Source organism: Poecile atricapillus, chromosome 13 (assembly GCF_030490865.1).
Source record: "Poecile atricapillus isolate bPoeAtr1 chromosome 13, bPoeAtr1.hap1, whole genome shotgun sequence".
NCBI classification, from domain to species: Eukaryota; Metazoa; Chordata; class Aves; order Passeriformes; family Paridae; genus Poecile; species Poecile atricapillus.
The window spans coordinates 965515-986054 of NC_081261.1; the positions used below are offsets into that span (position 1 = coordinate 965515).

General features: G+C 54.0%; 1 protein-coding gene across 3 annotated transcripts in view; it reads right to left on the minus strand.

Annotated features, from left to right (window-relative positions):
- Positions 1–4397: 4397 nt before the first annotated feature.
- ARHGAP26 (Rho GTPase activating protein 26) overlaps positions 4398–20540 on the minus strand; it is a 104551-nt gene continuing 88408 nt past the window's right edge. The window contains exons 21-23 of one of the 3 annotated variants that reach the window (XM_058848489.1): positions 10857–10967; positions 9000–9091; positions 4398–7191 (exon numbers count right to left, since the gene is read on the minus strand). In XM_058848489.1, the coding sequence (XP_058704472.1) occupies positions 7103–7191; positions 9000–9091; positions 10857–10967 (292 nt within the window). In that variant the 3' untranslated portion in view covers positions 4398–7102. Of the gene's footprint in view, positions 7192–8999; positions 9092–10856; positions 13517–20540 lie in introns of those variants that run through there. The other 2 variants (XM_058848490.1, XR_009278628.1) reach the window with 2 other exon arrangements.

Here is a 20540-nt window from a genome sequence, read left to right on the forward strand (position 1 = left end):
GCTGGTGTTTGCTTTCTTCAGCTCTGTCCTCAGCTTCCAAGAAACTCGGGTGAAGCCCAGCATGTGATTGCAATTCATGATCTCCGTTGTGTTCACATTATCCCAGTAAAATGATGGCATTTCAGACTGGTTATGAAAAGATGCCATTAAATGCCATTTTTACAGTTCTGACATTTGTGATTTGAGCTGTGGAGTTGGTGTTTGCCCCCAGGATGGTCCCCAGTGGGCTGCCTTGTCCCTGGCCATGTCCCCTGTGCAGCCTGAGCTCGTGTTGAGCTCTGGGCTCACGGAGCTGTGCCAAATCAGGCACAAATCCTGGGCTTTTACAGAATAAAAGACTCCTAGGCTGTATCTTAGTGTTATCCCAAAGGGGCTCCCAGATGCTCTCAGTGCTCCTGCCAAGCTCCTGCCAGGGTTCAGCCAGTTTGGTGCATTTCCTTACCAGGGTTACTGATAACTTCAACTATTGGTGAACCTGAAAATAAATTATATCAATATATTATATAGAGTACATGGACATTTCAAAATTTAAAAAAGTGTAAATACTGAACTTGTCCAAGTCTGGCTGGAGGAGTGGCATGGAGAGGAACCATCAGAAGGAATTTCACTGGTGTCCAGTGCCTGAGCCCACGGATCAGCTGATAAAATCCAACCTGGAGGAGGGGTGGTGGCAGTAAATAGCTTTACCCAATCCATCACAGGCCTGGCACAGCTCCAGAGCATAACTAAGGATATTCTCTGAGGTCACAACAAGGAGCCTTAGGTTTAAAAAATAACAAGTGGAATCTTTCTAATTATGGGATCTGTTGATTTCAGATCAAACCACATAAAAAGTTGGGGCAAAACTGCTGAGGCAGCATCAGCTGTGGGCATTAATTGTGCTCCTAATGCAGGGGTGGCACTTCCTGCTGGGAAAAGTGGCCTGGTGTGCCCAGGGCTGGGCAGGGGGCTTGGGGACATGTCCCCAAGGAGCAGAACACGGAGGGGAAATCATCTCCAGGGGCTGGGCAGGAGGAGCTGCAGCCCTGAGGAGCTGAGAGAGGAGATGGGGGGACAGGCAGTGACACAGGGGGGCTGTCCCTGCCATCCTGTCCCCCTGGGCTCCTGCCTTGGCCCCAGCACATTCCTCTCTGGGCTCCTGCAAGAGCAAATCCAGAATTAAAACCCAGCATTTTTAATTCCTCCTTTCTCTCCCACCGTTTCCTTTTTTACCCTTTTTGGCTGGCAGGCAGCGTTTCCCCAGCTGAGCCGCACGTGTTCCCACCCCAAACAAACAGCACTAGCCTGCGAGCCTCAAACACAGCAATTACTAAAAATAATTAAAAAAAAAAATCCACCCAGCCCAACCCAACCCTTGGCAAGTCCAAGGGAAGCTGAGGGATGTGGCTCTCTCACCCTCCCCTCCTGCAGCCCCTCCTGGGGCAGGGACAGGCTGGGGGTCCCCCCTGGGGTCCTGGGGGGCTCCTGCTGACCCTGGCCAGGGCTCTCTGCCCCAGGCTGCTGCATTTGCTGAGCATAATGGGGCTGAAACAGCTCAAAGCTCCAGGGCTAAATATATCCCCGTTGCTGGGGAAATAAATAATAAACAGCAGCACGATGGGGATGGCGCGGAGTCATCGCTTCTGCAGCGCTCCAGGTGCCACACACGGCAGCAAAACTCAACCAAAACTGCACAGAAACAACGTTGTGGCACTGAACTAAAAGCCCAGCCAAACCCAAACTTGGCAAAAAACAACCAGCAGTAAAATAGGGGCAAAAGCAGCATGTGCATCTCCCAGAGTCAGAAATATTTATGATAGATAATGGCTGCAGCAAAATTAATGAGCTTTAGGAAGGAACAAACCATCTCCAGGATCTCTGGGACTGGGAAGGGGAGGGCAGACGGGGCTGCTCCATCCCTGGGTGGCACCGAGGTGTCCCCATGGTCTGTGGCTGGCTGTGGTGAGCAGGGTCAGGGTGAGCTGGTTTGCACAAGAGCTGGGCAGCCGTGGGAAAGCTCCTCGCTGGCTGCCAGGACAGTGGACATGGCCAGGACACGGTGCCATCGGCTGGAGATGGGCACTTACCTGGGTGTGATCGTGGGGAGGGGCTTTGGACAAGGGCATGGAGTGCCAGGACACAGGGAATGGCTCCCACTGACCGAGGACAGGGTTAGGTGGGATATTGGGCAGGAATTGTTCCTGGCAGGGTGGGCAGAGCAGCTGGGGCTGCCCCTGGATCCCTGGCAGTGCCCAAGGCCAGGCTGGATGGGTTTGGAGCAGCCTGGGACAGTGGGAGGTGTCCCTGACCATGGCAGGGGGGCACTGGATGGGGTTTAAGCCCTTTCCAGCCCCCTGTGCAGGGAGATGCTCACCCTGGGGGTACCTTCACTGCCAGCCACATTCCAGCCCTTCTGGGGCTCATCCCTGGAGCCTCTCCCATCATCACCTGTCCCTCTTGCTCTGCTCTTCACTCCCAGGTGCTGCGAAGGAAAGCCCTGAGCACTCTGCAGACATTTGATTATCTGATTGCCCGGGTTAAGAGCTGGGCCTGGGGAGCAGCTGATTGTGGGGGGCTCCCAGAGAGATGGGGACACAGCAGGGACACAGAAATGTCCCTGTGGAGCTGGGATTGCTCCAACTCCCCCACACCCCCAGCTCCAGAGCCTGCTCTGCCATCCCCACCTAATCCAAGCCAGGCTGGTCTCCGGGGCACCCGGCTGCCGCGGACTTTTTCCCCTTCCTGCGTGCGTCAGTGAGTTTAGAGCCCAGGTGTGATTTTCTAGACCCTTTTGTCTGAGGTTTAGAAGCAGAATAGGCTTCATTAGCAGAAGGGAGGATTTACAATAAGTAATAGGTAGGTGCTACCTCGTGAGCTGTCAGCATGGTGCTAAATTACCAGCTGAGCCCGTCTGCAAACAATCAGCTCCTCACCCAGAGAACAGAGCTTTAAACGGCTATTTCTTAAAAAAACTTTGCTTTTAATCGTTATTTCCCAAAAGCTAAAAATCAAAATTAGCCCAAATGTACAAACTATAATTGCTTTGAGGTTTCTGGTTTGTTAGGAGCGTTGAACAACCACGCACTCACATCTCCAGCCTCGGGCTCTGGCTCTGTGCAGGTGAATTCTCCCCTCAGCTACCCCTGATCCATCCCTGGGCTCCACCGGTGTCCACGAGGCTTTGGCCTCTTCTCCAGGCAACCAGGGACAGGACAAGAGCAAATGGCCCCAAGCATCCAAACCAACCCCAGCCCAATGCAAACCAAATCCATCCCAATCCAACCAACACCCAACACCCAACCCAGCTAAACCAGCCACAACCCAACACCAAACCCAGCCCAGCCCCAAACCAAATCCATCCCAATCCAACCAACACCCAACCCAGCTAATCCAGCCAAAACCCAGCACCAAACCCAGCCCAGCCCCAAACCAAATCCATCCCAATCCAACCAACACCCAACACCCAACCCAGCTAATCCAGCCACAACCCAACCCCAAACCCAGCCCAACCCCAACCCCAGCCCAATGCAAACCAAATCCATCCCAATCCAACCAACACCCAACACCCAACCCAGCTAATCCAGCCACAACCCAACCCCAAACCCAGCCCAACACCAAACCCAGCCCAGCACCAAACCAAATCCATCCCAATCCAACCAACACCCAACACCCAACCCAGCTAATCCAGCCACAACCCAGCACCAAACCCAGCCCAACCCCAAACCCAGCCCAGCACCAAACCCAGCCCAACCCCAAACCCAGCCCAGCACCAAACCAAATCCATCCCAATCCAACCAACACCCAACACCCAACCCAGCTAATCCAGCCACAACCCAACCCCAAACCCAGCCCAGCCCCAAACCAAATCCATCCCAATCCAACCAACACCCAACACCCAACACCCAACCCAGCTAAACCAGCCACAACCCAACACCAAACCCAGCCCAGCACCAAACCCAGCCCAACCCCAAACCCAGCCCAGCACCAAACCCAGCCCAACCCCAAACCCAGCCCAAACCCAGCCCAGCACCAAACCCAGCCCAGCCCCAAACCCAGCCCAACACCAAACCCAGCCCAACCCCAAACCCAGCCCAACCCCAAACCCAGCCCAGCACCAAACCCAGCCCAACCCCAAACCCACCCCAACACCAAACCCACCCCAGCACCAAACCAAATCCATCCCAATCCAACCAACACCCAACACCCAACCCAGCTAAACCAGCCACAACCCAGCACCAAACCCAGCCCAACCCCAAACCCAGCCCAACCCCAAACCAAATCCATCCCAATCCAACACCCAACCCAGCTAATCCAGCCACAACCCAACCCCAAACCCAGCCCAGCCCCAAACCCAGCCCAGCACCAAACCCAGCCCACCCTAACTTATCTAGCTGCCACCAAACCCAAAGCAAACTCACCTGTGGAACATTGGCCATCGATGTGAAGCATGGCAGGGCTGCACCAAGAGACTCTTCTGAAGTCAGTTCCAACAGACACCATTGCACCATCTCTCTTTTTTTTGGTTTAATGCCCACAGTGACCAGCCAGGGGCTGCAGGAGAGGCTCTGCCCATCGGCAGCGTCACCACCCAGCTTTCGTTTCATTTTGACTGACAACTTTAATATCAAGCATCAAATGCTGTGTCAGGCTGGTTTAAAAAAATTATTTCCTATCTTTAATTTCTGTTGGAATAAACCAATGTTTACTACAGTATTAAAGCTGGCCTAAAATGGGAACATTTAGTGAGCGTTCCAGACAAGTTTTTCTTTTTGGAAAATTTTAATTAAAAAAAAAATATTCCACTGGCTCTCCTGGAAGAGCAATAACTTCTGCCTCGGTTTGATTTCCTTTCCTCCAGGAGACATCTTGTAAATACATCTGCGTGGGACTTCTGTTCCCAGAAACTCTCTAGGTAGCACATCCAAAAGCTCCCAAGGGCCTCTGAAAAGGAATTTACTCCAGTCTCAGTAACTGGAGGAGCCGGGGGGGACCCTGCACGGGGAGGTTCTGTGGGGACACGGTGGGAGCGGCGGTGCTGGAGCTCACACAGCATCACACAGCAGGATCCTGAACAGCCTGAGCCAGACAAAGCCTTTTGGAGCCTCTTGGCCCTCTGCAATTCCCATTCACCCCCAGCACCCGGCGAGGCTCGGGACAGGACAAACACAAACAGCGCTGGCAGCTGACAGGTGACACAGTGAGGGATTTTAAACCCCTTTCCATGAGCCCTCCCCACCCCTCTCCCAGCCCAGGGAGGGGCTCTCACACACCCCCAGGGCACAGCCAGGGCTGCAGAAAGCCAAGGCTGGATACAGCCCAACCCCATCTCATGCCAGGGCTGGATAAAGCCTCGTCCTTGGCTTCAGGAAAGCCAAGAAACAGCACAAAAGCTGGCTATAAAATCCAAGGATGGAGATGAACCAGCAACGTGCGAGGGAAACACCGGATTTTATCCCTGCAAACCTCTCACCCTCTTCATCCAACACCTCAGAGCAGAGACCACGAGGCAGTTTGGGGACACCACCCCTGCCCAAACCATACCAGCCATGTGAGTGAGGGGCCCAGAGTGTTCCCCAGGGGTTATGGAGAGGGTGTGATCCCATGGGAATGAGCTGTGCCACCCACCTTGGTAACAGGAAAAAAATGATCGCCTTTTTCCTCTTTTTTTCCCCAAGACAAAAGCCCAGGAAGTTTAATTACTGTGGACAAAAACATGAAGAGGGCTGAAATTTCAGCTCCCTCCTCTCTAAGTGACACCACGGACTGAAGGAAGCAGCAGCTCCAGGCCAGGGGCCAGGGGGTTTGGAGCCTCTTGGTCACCAGCTTCAAAGTTCTTCTAAAAATATCAAATATAGATCATTTCCCCACAATATTTTAAGATACTCTATTTATACATTAATCCTTTCAAAAATAAAAAGCGACACATAGAGCAATTCAGTCACTCAGAGTCTTTAAAACTGTTACAAAAAGCCATGACATCCATCCCCAGCGCCATGGGCCAGGGGTTCTCTTGAGATGGTTTTTTTTATAAAATATGATTCCAGCTCTCAGAATCCTGGCTCTGCAGTCAAACAGGGCTCCTTCTCCCAGCTGCCCCCTTCCAAACGCCCTGGAGCGATGAGGGGTTTGCTGGGCCCTCCTGGCGTGTCCAGGGAGGCAGGAGCTGGGCTGGCACAGTCCAAGGGCTCCTCCCTGGCTCTCCACAGCCCCATCCCGGCCACAGCAGCAGCAAATGCCCCCAGGGATGGAAATAATTCACCTGGCACAACCAGCACTGCACAGACTTGGCACAGACGAGGCTGCAAGCAAGGGGAGGCCTGAAGAAGGAGGCAGAGGCAGCTCCAGCAGGGCACATCATGTGTGTGAGCACGGATGTGTCTGTACAGAGGGATTTGGGCAGGGAGGTACCAAAGAGCCCAGCAGCAGCACTGAGGTGTGCCTGGGGCTGCAGGGGACGGCAGCACGGGCTGCTCACCTCACACACACTGAGGCTTACCCCACAAAATCAAAACCTTGAAAATACAAAAGAGCGTGGGAGGTTTGGTCCAAACCCTGCTCAGTGCAGGGAGCAGGGGCCTGGAGAGCCCAGCCAGCCCCGAGCCCCCCGGGCTCGCTCTCGCCTGCAAGAGCCGGCGCTGCCCAGGGGCACCTCCAGCCCGGGAGCTCAGCCCCTTCCCCTGCCCCAGAGCCCAGGGTGTGCCCTGGCACCACCCAGCTGGCCTTGGGACAGCCAGGGAAGGCTCTGGGAGCACAGGGCTCTCCTGGGTGGGACCCTGCTGGGTGGGGGCCCTGGGCTCCCAGGGACTGTCCCCCTGCAGCCTCGGGCTATTCCCAGTCCTCAGCTCGGCCCCTCGCAGCACTTGGCCGTCCCTTGGCTGGTTCTCCATCGCTGGGATGGGGGCTTCAGCACCCCCACCTGGGGCTGGGGGAGTCTGTCCACGTCCCCAGCACCACTCCCCCGCAGGCAGCAGGGAGGAGAGGCGACGTCTGACCCACACAAAGATCCAGCAGCGGGCACAGGGGTGTCCTCACCCCGGGCACACGGTGGCAGAGGGCACAGGGGCCTGCAGGACTCCCCATGGATACCATGGAACGCTCAGCAGTGGCACTGTGCACCCCACAGTTATAGGAACTCCACGTAGTTCTCGGGGATCAGTCCTGTCTTGCCGTTGAGGGTCCCTTCCAGCCAGCCGGGCTCCTGGGATGGGTGAACTGCAGAGACAGGGAGACTTCAGCTTGTGTTGATTCTCAAGAAAGGAAACTAACAGAGTTAAAGATGATCCTCAAGGTCCCTTCTGACCCAAACCATTCTGTGAACACACCAAGGGGCTCAGGCAGCTGAAATGCTCTGTCCCTGCCTGCTCCCCTGGAGCTCCTTGGCCTCACCAAGTCAATCCCACTGCAGGACTGAGCGAGCTGCAGGCTCCAAATACTCCCTGGGGCTGCTGGGCAGAGGGAGTGAAGTATTTGGGATAAAAACAGGGGCTCAAAGCTTCCTCTGGATTTGAGCTAAGATCTCTTGGAAGTTGGAGAGAACGTGGTTAACTCCAGCACATGGTAACTCTGCACATCCCGGCTTGGCCTGGGCCCAGGCTGGGAGGGAAATTGCGTTAGGGAACAATCCCAGCGGGAAAGCAAACCCTGCAACCTGATTGTGTGCAACCAGAAACCTGATCAGTCCTCAAAAGCCTTTTCTTTATTCAATCAACCTCCAAAAATTTGCTGATTTTGCAGGAGCCAGGCCAGGGTTACGCCTGCAGGCAGAGGAATATCCCCCCTCCCACAATAATGGTGGGAAGCCGCTTTTCCAGAGCTCCTGGAGCTCCCTGGGACTCTGCAGCTCTGCCTTCACTCCCTTGCTCCATGTCTGGGTCAGCTGCACGAGGCACCAGGGCAACTGGAGCTCCCAAAGTGCCGTGGGAGCAGCCCCAAACCTGGATCAAGCTGCTGCTCAGCCACCTGCAGCCTGACAGAAGCTCAGACAAGAACCTGGCTCCAAGCATTGCCAAGATCCCTTTGCCTCCTCTGGGCTGTGTAAAGCCCCGTGGTGGGACTCCCACCAAGCCAGGCTGGTTCCACCTCCCGTCCTCAGCCCGTCCTGTGCTGCTGAGTGACTGGAACACGCTGTGTGCTTTTTCCCTTGAATAATCCATTGATTTTTATCAGCAAACATAACGTATTTAATTCAAACTTGTTCCCCTCCTAGCTGCTCTGATTCCCACGGGCCCTCAGAGGGGAGACCATGTTTATTTATTAGATGACTACAGAGCTGCTTTGGAGGATTGTCTTTAATTCACACATATTCATCCTCCTCCCCTTTCTGCTGTATTCTCCTCTATATCCCAGGGCAAAACCAGTGCCTGTGGCAGCAGCTTCCCAAATGACAATGCTTAGCATTTAAAAGCCAAGAATGACTTGGAAAGTAGTAAAAAGTCTTTTCCTGATGCTGGGATTATAACTAAGCCAGAGCTGCTCAGTTCCACAGGGCACAAAGTCTCGGAGCAGGAAACACCAAATCCGTGTTCATTAGCGTGGTCTCTGAGCAAACCCCACCTGCCCCAGCAGGAAGCACTCGTGGCTTTCCCACTCCTAAAGCTAAAAAGGAGTTTTTTAGCTCCTGCACGAAACCTCACAGCAGCCACCCAGATCTGATACCCGGATCCCAGTCTCCCCTTGGCAGAAGCCCCTGGGAAAGGCCGTGTTTGGCAAACTCTGGGGAGCCCAGGGCCCGAGGGGAGCCCCTGTCACCCTGAAAACTCAGCTTCTGAGCTGCTGACATAGTTTTCTAGGACTTTCCCAGGACAGAAACTATAAACACAGAGATAGGTATTACACATCTTGTGATGGGCATCTCTCATGGCCAGAGCAGTGGGAAAGTCTCATCCTGACCATCCAACCCCTGGCCATGGTCAGAAACCCATAAATCCAGGGAGGAAAAATAAACTTTCCCTTCCTTTCAGCACACCTCGAGCTGTGTCCCTGTGATCTATTCAGCCCCAGCAGCAATCCCCAGCACTCACCGTTGTCGAACACGGTGCCGGCCGTGAAGGAGAGCTCGGAGTCGTGCTCGGCCTTGCAGGCGTAGAGAGCGCGGGCCTTGCGCAGAGGGGAGCTGCAAGAGAGGCCACGTGTGGGCACAGGGCCACCAGCACAGGCACAAGGCTCTTGGGGACCAGCCACCTTCCACCACAACACAAATCCCAGCCTGAGCCCGCCTGGCACCGCCTGGACTGGCCCACACTGGTGCCCAAACAGCACCAGCCCAAGCCGGGGGTCGCAGGACAGCTCCAGGCTCTAGGATTGAGCTGGAATGTTCTGTGTCTGAGGCTGGCACGGAGCAAAGGTGGCAGCAGGTGCTGGCAGTGACCCACTGCCACCGGCCCCGCTCTGCCAAACCCATCCAAGTGCAGCTGCAACCACGAGGAGAATTTCACAAGGAAGAATTAACACTTGGGGAAGGTTATTTCAAAACAGAAAGCCAAGCAAATCAGTGAAGAATTTGCTGCACTTCTTTAGAGCCTGTACCTGAAGGCAAAAAAGATTTAACAGCCATTAGATTTTGCTGGAAGTATCAGCCCACACTGCAGGGGAGGGAATTGGAGCAGGGAGAACCAGGAATGGAGCAAACTGCTGGCAGAGAGAGCAAAAAGAGGGACCTCAGGGCTCCTGAGGCACAGCACAGGCACACAGAGCTGTCCCTGCACCTGGAATCCCCAGCCATCCTCCCCAGCTTTGGGCTGGAGCAGGGCTGGTGGAAAGCTGGGACACTGCCAGGCTGTGGTGACAGTGACAGTGACAGTGACAGTGACAGTGACAGTGACAGTGACAGTGACAGTGCCAGAGCCAGCCCAGCCAGGCCCTGCTCGAGCAGCCCCCACACCCAGCACTGCTGCTCAGCTTGACACGGCCCAGGGAAGTGAGGAAGTGCCCCAGGAGCTGCTGGGGTGCAGAACGAGGTGCCACCATTCTCAGATCAGTGGTTTTACCAATTTTATCTTTCCTTGGACATGAAGCTCCCCTGAGTTCCTCGGATGAGCCCAGGGAAGCAGCAACGCTTCACGGCAAGAGCAGTTCCCCTCCAAACCAAACTCCAAGCCCAGGAGCTGGGAATGGTTTTGGCTTTGCTGCAAAGAGAGCCCAAAACGGAGATCTCTCCTCTCCAAATTCCAACTGCCTGACACAAGCAGCTCCCAAACACTTAAAAACCAGGATGGGCAAACAATCCTCCCAGCTCCAGAGGGTCCTTCACTGCCGGGGAGGCACCACTCACGCACTTGAGACCATCAGATGAAAAACAAAAGGTATTTTCAGGCACACAGGGACCCCTGCTCTGGTGCAGGCACCCCAGGGCACAGGGGGACCCCGGGGTTGGCACACAGCTCAGCCTGCCCCCTGCTCCGGGAGCTGCTGGGAATCCTGCACTGCTTCATCTGCAGCTCCCAGGAACGATGTGCTCCAGCAACCTTCAGCCTGGGCTCACAGCAGCCTGTGCCACCCCGTGTCCATCACCCTCCTGGGATCCCAGCTGATTTCTGTGGCCAGAAAAGCAGGGATGGCAGAGCTTTCCAAAGGCTCTTTACTCCTGGCAGTACACTCCTTACCTGTGGCAGAGCAGAGCAGAGCCAGCGTGGGGCTGAGCTGAGCCCAGCACAGACACCGAGCACAGCTCCTGCTCCCTGACCCAGGGGCTCGGGGTGCTCCAAGGGGCTCTCCTGGGGCAGGAGGGCTTGAAAGCTCCCCTCTTGCTGAATGCAGACAGCTGTGCTGGGAGGGTTCGAGCAGGATGCCAAGGGAAAGGGAAGTGAAGTGGGGGAAACCGAGGAAATTAAACAGAAATAGCAAAAGCAACAAAAAGCCAAGCGAATTGTGCAACAGACCTGATGGGGGATGAGTCGCTGGACGTAGAGGAGGTGGGCATAGGACTTGATGGCGCAGAGAACATGGGCCAGGACGGTGAGAGGGGTGACGTTGGGCTTGGATTCTGAGGGCTGCAAGACATAACCAGAGACCTTATCAACGTGCAACCACAGCAACAAACGGCAACCGAGAGACACAGAGACGACAGCCGACGATAGCGAGTGCCTTGGGAATATTCCGAGCATGAGACAGCCACGAAATGAAGAGCCAAGACCTTGGGAAGTGTTTCAAGGCTGGATCTGCATCTGTCTGGACAACAAGAGCTGGATCTTCCAATTGACCCCCACTCCATTGCCCCGTCCATCGCACCTGGCACCCCGCGTGCCGAGGCTCTGTGCTGGACACTTACCTGCCTCGTGCTCCCCCAGAGCTCCCAGAAACAGCTGCTGCCATTTCTGGATGTTAATGATGCCTGAGAGCAGCCTCCACCCCCTCTGTCTGTCACTTGAGGTGCTCATACATGCCGTGTATAAAAGTGTCATTGATTTTGTTTTCCATGCTTTACATCCCTTTTTCCCCTTGTGCTGATTCCTGAAGCCACAGCTGTCAACTGGAGCTGAGTCAAGCTACTGGACTGGTAAATGCACAGAAGTTTTTGGGTCCTTCCAAACTGTTTCATTCAGGTCATTCTCAGTTTCAGCTAAAAGCAATTATTGTACTAAAACATCAGTTTGATTCATTTACTGCTTCTCTGCTTAGCAACTCACTGGTATTCCCTATCCAGTTCAGATTAGAAACTCCATCCCTGACAAAACACCAGAAATCCCTCTCCACATTGCCAATGCCTCTGTAAAAACAGGAAGTTTTGTAAAAGCATCATGACTTGTGTTTTTTCCTTGAGAGAGGGACAGTACCTCTGATGACAGAGTGGAGACAGGGCACAACCCCCAGGATGTTCTCACCCCTCAGCTGGGGCCTTGTGGAGCAGAGGGAAGGGATTCAGGGAATGGTGGCTCCACAACAAGTGGAGAACCTCAGCCCTACAAGAGTTCAGACCAATGTTTAACCTTTCCCAATGTCCTCTGGTGCCACCACAGGGGGATATTTATGACATGGATGCTTTCCCCTTGGAAATTGGACCATCTCTGTTCAAGACCAAACTCTTGGCTTGACTCCTTGCAGAAGCTGTGCCACTGGATTCAACAGACACTGATTAATTCCCTCTGGAATTACAGGCAACACCTTTATTATGTCAGAAGATTACACACACAGAGCAATGGGATACAGAAGTGAGTGAAGCATGACTTCACCAGAGGCTGGAAAACGGGGAATGCTGTCAGGCAGGCTATCAACGAGATCCTCAAAATGTTCTGCTAATAATCATCACCATTTAAAAACGATCCTTCAGCATTTCTGTCATCAAAACTGTCCATCTTCTGAAAAATGACTTTTCCTGTCTTTACCAAACCTGACAGCCATTGGTAGTTCCCAGATATTCCATCTATTCCTGCCCCCAGACAGGAGGTGCTACCAAGGTCACCCAAACTGCCAAAATTAACCCTTTAAGCAGCAGTTCTTTCAAAGAGATGGCCTAGCAATTCCCTTCTCCAAGAGGAGCCTGGCCAAGGTGGGACTTGGAGGGGCGATGAGCTGGTGGCCAAAATGTGGCTGAGCCTGTCCTGCTGAGAGTGGCCACCCACAGCCACCAGCCCCCCACCACTGTGGCTGTGGGTGGCTCGAGGTGCAAGAGGCCATGGCACTGAGTGTGCCACCATGGGATGGCCACTGAGACATGGCACTGGGTGTGCCACCATGGGATGGCCACTGAGACATGGCACTGAGTGTGCCAGCATGGGATGGCCACTGAGTCTGCCACCAACCCTGGTCCTCTCCACTGCACGAAGGAAGGAAAATCCAATGGCACAGGGCTCCAGGACTAGGAATTGCTACTGCACTTTCTGAGATGAAATCATGGCACAAGAACGTGGCTCTCACTGCTCCTCAAGTCGCTCTGTCATCGCTCCACGACTGCGCGCCCGCTCCACCCGTGACAGCGGGGAATGCAACCACAGGATTCTCCGAGCTGCCAGGGAAAAAAGCCTGGAAGAACCAACACTCAGGCCAGCCTCTGCCTAAGAAGTTATCACTAATTTGGAGCAGGATTTTGGTGTCTTTGGATCCTTGGTGCCACAGAAAACACCCCGTGCCCATCAGGTGCTCCCAGAGGAGATGGACACGGTCCTACGGTGACTCTGCAAGTCCTTCCAGAACATTTCCTCAAGAAGAGCCCACAGATAGCTCAGGACCCAGCTGAGCTGCTCCCCAGCACTGACAGACCCCAGATGATGAGTGTGAAGGGTTCACCTCCCTCCCATGAAATGCAGGTGTTTCTTTTCAAGCTGCTGCTTGAGTATCACCTTCCTGAGCTTATGTGACCGCCAGCCCCGAGTCCTGCCTCGCTGGAGATGTCAGTGCACGCGAGGGAACGGGCTATCCCGAGGTCTCTGTGTTTTGGAAAACAGTTTTCTTGTAGGATCCAGTTTGCTTTGCTTCTCACAAAAAGAGCAGAGGTGGTGAGAGGCTGGGGGGAAGTTCTGGCTGCTGCCTGCAGGCAGCAAATGTCAGCTGGATGCTTTTTTTTCCTTCTTCTTACTCAGGAGGGCTTTGCGAGGGGCTCTTCCTGTTGGGTGCACAGTAGAAACAAAACAGAGAAAATTGCTAAGAACCAAAACCATCAGAAGCAGGAAACAAAGAAATGCCTCAAATTAGAGTCTTCCAAGGTGAGAATGGACCCTTCCCCAGCAGAAGCAGCTGGAGGAACTCCATCAGTGCACAGCCCAAGGCATCCTGAGGCTCTTGCCCTTCCTGCTGGTCTGACTGCCCCTCGAGCAGGGGCTGTGATCCTGCAGGGAGGGAGCAGGACAGGGCAGGGAGGGCACAGTGCCACAGCACCTGCAGGGGCACCTGCACCTTCCACTCCAGCAATCCCACTCTTCCAGCAATCCCAGTACTTGGAAATGAATTTAGGAGCTAAATCCTCCTCCCTGCTTCCCGTGCTGGCCGTACACGCTGCCTTTCCCATGCAGATGTTTAGTTTGTTGCACAAACACGTGAAAAAAAGCAGTAACTCTTGTTTCAAGACTCTGCAGGAGTTGCTGGAGCTAAAAAAAATTTTTTTGTGATCCCTTCTCCTAACCTGCCTCTTTCATTCCTCTTCCTCCACCCAGGCTGCCTCTGGCTGCTCACCCGGCTCAGGGCCCCGAGGCATGTGCAGCTCTCAGAGCCCCTCTCAGCAGGTCTCCAGACAACTTCTGCTGCTTTGTTCTCCTGGCCGAGAGGACATCGCTTCCACTTCAAACATGTTTACAACTTGTTTATTTTTGTGGAACTCGGGGCTATTTCTGCCACAGAACATCTCCCAGCTATGGATGGGAAGAGCCCACTGGAGCATTCCAGCCCTTTCATGAAATCACCTCAAGAATAAACAACAATATTCCCGTTCTGACATGATCAGTACCTGACTGCAGTAAAATACATCAAGGACCACCCAGCCCTTTGCTCCCTGATCTATTCCTAGCTGCAGAACATAAGGTTCTTCTCAAAAGCAACAAGAAAAAAGAAAATTACAGCTTTATGTAATGCCAGAGCACTTCAGCTCTGCTGAAACAAGGACAGACTGCAGCTCACCAGCAGCCATGGCTCTGTTGCCTAAATGAAATGGGAGGCAGCCTGGCTTTGGGAAGCTCCTGGGGCTCAAGGAGTGCTGCAGGACCCAGCAAAGCTTGGAGTGATGGATGGGCTCCAGGAAGCCCAGCAGCTCCTGGGCACTGACCTGACCACCAGCTCACAGGGCTCCAGTCTGGCAGGGCTCCTCCTGTGCTTGGTACTTTGAGGCAAGAAAAATGATGTTTAACTCTCTGCAGTGTTACTCTCTCAGGAGTAATGTTGCTGCATGCTCGTTTGGGTGGAAAAAATGACACATTTAAAGGAATAAGCAGCTAAAGCGGCCTGTGGCCAGCATCACTTGACCAAACTGGTCCAAAAAAGTCTCCAATTCTTCAGTACAGACCTTCCCCATATCTCCATTTACCAGTTCCCCATCTCCATCAGCACAGATTTCAGGATCTTCTTCCCACCAACACGGACGTGTCCCTCTGTAATCCTGATGACACCCAGCACATGGGCTTGTCTTGTCACTTGGCTGCTTGGCTGATTTCCCATGTGTGGGAATATTTCCCTGCTTTAGTCATTTCCTAAACCATCTAAAAGCTTTTCCACTTGAAGACGAGAGAGCCCAGGATGAGTTGTGGCTGCGGGGAGGAGAGCTGGAGCTGCTGTCCCACGTTCCCAAGCGCAGATGGATGATGCTCGGTGCTGCAGAGGGAGGAGATGACAGAGCTGCTTTGGTACAGAATCCTGGCACGGAGCTCAGAGCCTGCTGCGAGTGCTGGAGAGAGTGAGGGAGCGAGCAGAGAGTCAGCAATGGAGGAGTTCTCAGCATGAGCAGGCGCTGCAGGAAGGAAGCTGCAGGACCAGCCTGGTGCCAGCACAGGTGTCCTCCCAGGTGGGCTCCAGGTGATGGGAGCACCATGACATCTTAACAGGGAACAGCATTTCAGTAACAGCTGCACAACTTGCTCACAACAGAGAATTACCAGCACCACCAGCAAGCTACAGACCCACCAGTGACTGCTCTCACACAGTCCCAGCACTGGGACAGGCAGGGGGAGGTGGGGCAGGGAATGGAGGCAGCCACAGCTCCAATGAACCAGCCTGGACAGGACACAGAGTCACAGAATGGCCTGGGGCTGGAATGGACCTCAAAACCCATCCAGTTCCACCCCTGCCATGGCAGGGACACCTCCCACTGTCCCAGTGTCCAGCCCCAGTGTCCAGCCTGGCCTTGGGCACTGCCAGGGATCCAGGGACAGCCCCAGCTGCTCTGGGCACCCTGTGCCAGGGCCTGCCCACCCTGCCAGGGAAGGATTTCTTCCCAATATCTCCACCTTTTGCTCAGCAGCTGCATTTTCTGCTCCATCAATACCTCCCTCCCTCTTCCTCTCTGCCCAAAAGGCTCTCAGCAGACTCAAAATCAGGCTGGAGGGTTTTATGTTGAACCGAGTGCTTTCAAACTGTGTTAAAGCTCTTAATTATTAATAGAAAAGTTGTAATGTGGCAGCAGGGAGACAAAGTGGCAGTTTAGGAGGGAAGTGTTGGTAAATCAGGAGCCAGTGTCTTAGTCATGGCTTCTCCATCGTGCCACAGCTTCTAACATGAGCTAATGCTGCAAGGCTGGGTGCATTAGTCACCAACAAATTCTGTTTGCAATTAAGCAGAACCCAACAGCCCTCCAGAAATCTCACTCCTCCCTGGCATTCATGCACTGCTATCTTACATCCCCCTGAAAAGAAAACTCTCCCATCTGCCACCCCAACAACCATATGGGATCTGTGGCAAATGAAGGAAATTAAAGTCCCTGTGGGATCACAGCTCCCAGCTCAGCTGTGGGGGGCTTGGGAGGATCAAATATTTGAGCTAAACACATCCTGTGCCCCGGGCGGCCCCGCGGCGCTGCCGAGCCGGCTCTGCCAGCCACGAGCAGCTAAAGCTGAGCTGTGTGGCTGAGGGTGACCTCCTTTTGAGAACCTGGAGCTGCAGGGAAGCTGAAGGATATGGAAGGACGCTGTCCCTGCTGCCAGCCACCAGCACCTGCCCCGGGGCAGCACGGCCCTGACCCCTGCCCAAGGCTGCGGTGGCTCCAGCCCTGCAGCACCCACCCCACTGCCCTGGAGCCTGCCTTTGGGTGCCAGTGGGGACATTTGGCCATTATTCCCCCAAGCCAAGCCCTCCTCCAGCCTGCAGAGCTGTTCTGCTGCAGGGAGCCAGGAGGGATGCCTGGATGGCCATGGGGGATCCGCCTGCTCTGCCCCACACCAGCCCCGGAGCAAAACCTGAGCTCTGGTACCACCCCAGCAGGGCACAGAGCTCGGGATGGCAGCAGCAACTCCCCCCAGGAGCTGCCACTGTCAGCTCTCCAAAGGGAGAAAGGTTCCTTTCACCCTTTAAGCCATTTCTGGAAACTATCAGAACAGTTATTCCCCACTGTAAAAAATTCATTCCTGACTAAGGAGTATCCCCCACATAACTTGACAGGAGGCCACTTCCAGGCTCAGATATTAACAAAAAGTAAAGATGATTTCTTTGAGCCTCCTCAGCACAGGCTCAAACTCTCATTTTTTAGCATGTAAATCTGTTATAAAATAAATAAAAAATAAATGGGACCTCAAAGCCCTTCCAGTGCCACCCCTGCCATGGCAGGGACACTTCCACTGTCCCAGGCTGCTCCAAGCCCTGTCCAGGGACACTTTGGGCACTGCCAGGGATCCAGGGACAGCTCCACCCTGCCAGGAAACAATTCCTCCCCAGCATCCCACCTATCCCTGCCCTCTGCCAGTGGAAGCCATTCTCACTGCCAGTCCAGACCCTTGTCCAGAGTCCTTCTCCAGTTCTCCTGCAGGCCCTGGCAGGGGCTCTGAGCTCTCCCTGAGCCCTCTCCTCCCCAGGTGAGCACCCCCAGCTCTCCCAGCCTGGCTCCAGAGCAGAGGGCTCCAGCCCTGGAGCATGTTTGTGGCACAGAAGGGAATAAACTTCCCCTGCTCCTCGGGTTCCCCTGGGCACTGTCTGGAGCCATCCCCTCGCCTGACCTCCCTTCCCTCTCGGCACAGTCTGAAGCCAGAGGGATTTTCCTCAGCTCCACAGGTGTCACACGAGCTGCTGGCACTCATGTTTGTCCAGGTGCTGGTACAGACATCACCAAAAGATGGATCAGTGCTCCTTCCCAGTGCCCAGCCAGGACCCCTCCCCTGCAGCACCCCTCACTCGCAGGCCTGGGGCACGGTGCCAGTGCATGGGGACAGGCAGGGGACTGCTGCCAGCTCTGCTGCTGCTGACAATGTCCCAGCTTAGCACTGCCCTGTCACCAGTGTCTGCACAGCAGCAGGGGATTGGGTTACCCCCAGGTGAGGGGAAAGCGCTGGCCTTACAGCTCCAGCTAATTTAGGAGATTAATCAGGCACAAGGATCTCCTTTCAGAGGAGACACGATGTCTTTGTGAGGCAGCAGCCCTGCTCTCCTGGGTCTCTTCAGGGGATTGTCAGCCTTTTGCTGGGGAAGGGGCAGAGGGGGGGTCCCCATCTGAACCCCACTCACGTCCCCTTGGCCACCCCAGCTCCTTCAGCAGCTGGAGCTGCCGGGCCGGGGGGGAGATCAGGGATGCTCCCAGCACTGCCAGCGCTGTGTGGTGCAGCTGGAGCCTCAAAAAACTCCCAGAGCCATCAAAAGACTCTTACAAGGGAGAGTCTGGGCTACGTCCCTGGTTTTGAATTGATCCCCCTGCAAAAAGAGGAACCAAAGAATGCACTCGGCCGTTTCTCTACTCTGTTTCATCTGAGGTGGCATTTACAGGTGGCAGGAAGACCTAATGTACCATCCTTCTGCTTTCAGCAGGCTCTGTGAAAGGTTTGGCTGTGCCCAAAGGAAACTCAGACAGACTGAGCAGAGGGGCTGGGAGCAGAGCTGGACGTGGGGGCTGAGCAGGCTGAGGCACCCCGGGACCCCAAAATCAAAGGGGGGAAGGCAGACAGGGGAGGAGAGAGAGAAGAAGAGAGGCCTGGGCAGCAGGGGGATGATCCTGAGCTCCACACAGCAGCTCCTCACACAGAGTGCCTGTGACTGCCCCAGGGAAGGCTTTGGTGGAGCATCTTTGATTCCTGCATCTGTGACTGCAAGGGATTTCAAATCCTGCTCTGTTTGAAAGTAAAATTTCCATTAGCCAATACCTGTCTGAGGCAGTTTCTTTGAAGATGCTGCTACGCAGCAATCCCCACACTAATTACAGGAATTAGGAAAGCAATGGAGTACAAGATCTTTTTTTTTTCCAAGGCTTTCTAGAAAGCTCCTCTTAAACACCACGTGCCACTGAAGTTTAAGGTGCTTTTTTAGAACTCTTGCAAGGAAATCTAAATTCACTCAGCTCGTGAGAAGCACCCTGAGATGTTCCCAGAGCATCATCCAAATAGAACAGTGCTCCTCAAAGGCAGAGACATCTGAGGAGCCTCCACAGGGGCAGCACTGGGAAAAGCTGAGGGTGGGGGAGTCAGGCTGCAGGAGCTGCGGGGTGGCCTGGGCTGTGGAGCCTCTGAAGAGGCTGCTCGTCTGTCTGTCCATCTGTCCATCTGTCCATCTGCAGCCACCCCCACACCCCCTGTGACTCCAGACCCCCGAGGAGCAGAGCCATGGCCAGGGCAAGGCAGAGGGTTCAGAGCCAGCCCCAGCTCGTCGCTGCTGCCCCAGAGGGCTCAGCCTGACAAATCCCCTCGGCTCGAATGGATGAATGCAGGAAATATTTTGATATATGACCACTGCATCACGTGGGGCTGGCCACAGGGCTGGAGACTTGTTTTATGAGAATATTTGCCTTCATTTTCAAATTTAATTAGTGGGAAGTTTCTAGACCAAGAGCCGAGCGAAGAGTGAAGGAGCTAAAGCTTCGCACGGTTGTTGTGCCAAACTCCAGGGCCCAAGGAAAGCCCACAGAGCAGGAAAACAGATCCCACCTTTTCCTCCTGCAGCAGCACACAGAGATGCTGGGGAAGGCAGGATCCCACTGCTGGGGGCTTCTCTTACCCAAACTGCCTGAAACATCCCACCTCAGATGGAAATCTGTCACCTCCCTCTGCCTTCCCCAGACCAACCCCTGCTCCTGCAGCCCACGAGCATCACTCTTCTCCACACATCTTAAAATACCTCAGGGAAGGATACAGATGCTTAGAAAATAAACCCTGGATTATTTAAGCACAACAAGGGAAGAAATTCACAGAATCATTAAGGTTGGAAAAGACCTCCAAGATCATAAAGTTCAACCTTCTATAAGAAATCTGTACATATACATGTGTACATATATACAAAGATATAAATTTAAAGATTATATGGCCATCAGCAACTAAGCCTCAAGTATATTTGTCTGTGGAGTCTATTGAGTTTGCTGCTTGTGTTTTCCACGAGCCAGGTTTGAGGACATTTGCCAGAGCCCTGAATCACTCTGGTTTACGGAGCTTTCTCACCACAGGCACGATCTAGGACTCCCAAGCTAAAACTGCTCTAAAAGAAACAAACACACAGACACCCTCACAACAGCCTGCACCAAAAAAAATAAGTCATAAGATAGTTTGAATGTTATGTCATCTGGAATCAGCCAAGCAGCAGACTGGGAATTTTAGGAACTTTTCTCAAGTAAGAGGACGAGGAGCTAGGCGGGTTCTGTTCTAAGCTGGCAGCAATCTCTGCTCCTCCTGAGCACAAACCAACCCCTGGCTGAGGCACAGAAGATGTAAACCCTGAGCAGCCACACAAGGAGGCATTGAGGGGAGGGGAGGTGAAATAATCCAGTACCCTGACCCTGCCTGGAAGGGAGCAGCAAAAGCCTGGTTTGGGGACCCAGGGCTGGGGGGCACCCAGGGCACCTCCTGCACCAGCTCCAGCCATCCCACTGTGCAGGAACCTCAGATACTGGGTGTAAAACCCCCTGTGCCAGCCCAGGACCACAGCTGGGAATGGGTCTGCTCCTCTTAAAGAGCAATTTAGATAAGGCTGCTCTGGAGCTGCTCTGATTACAAGATTTTAGATTTTACCTAATCCCCCAAAAA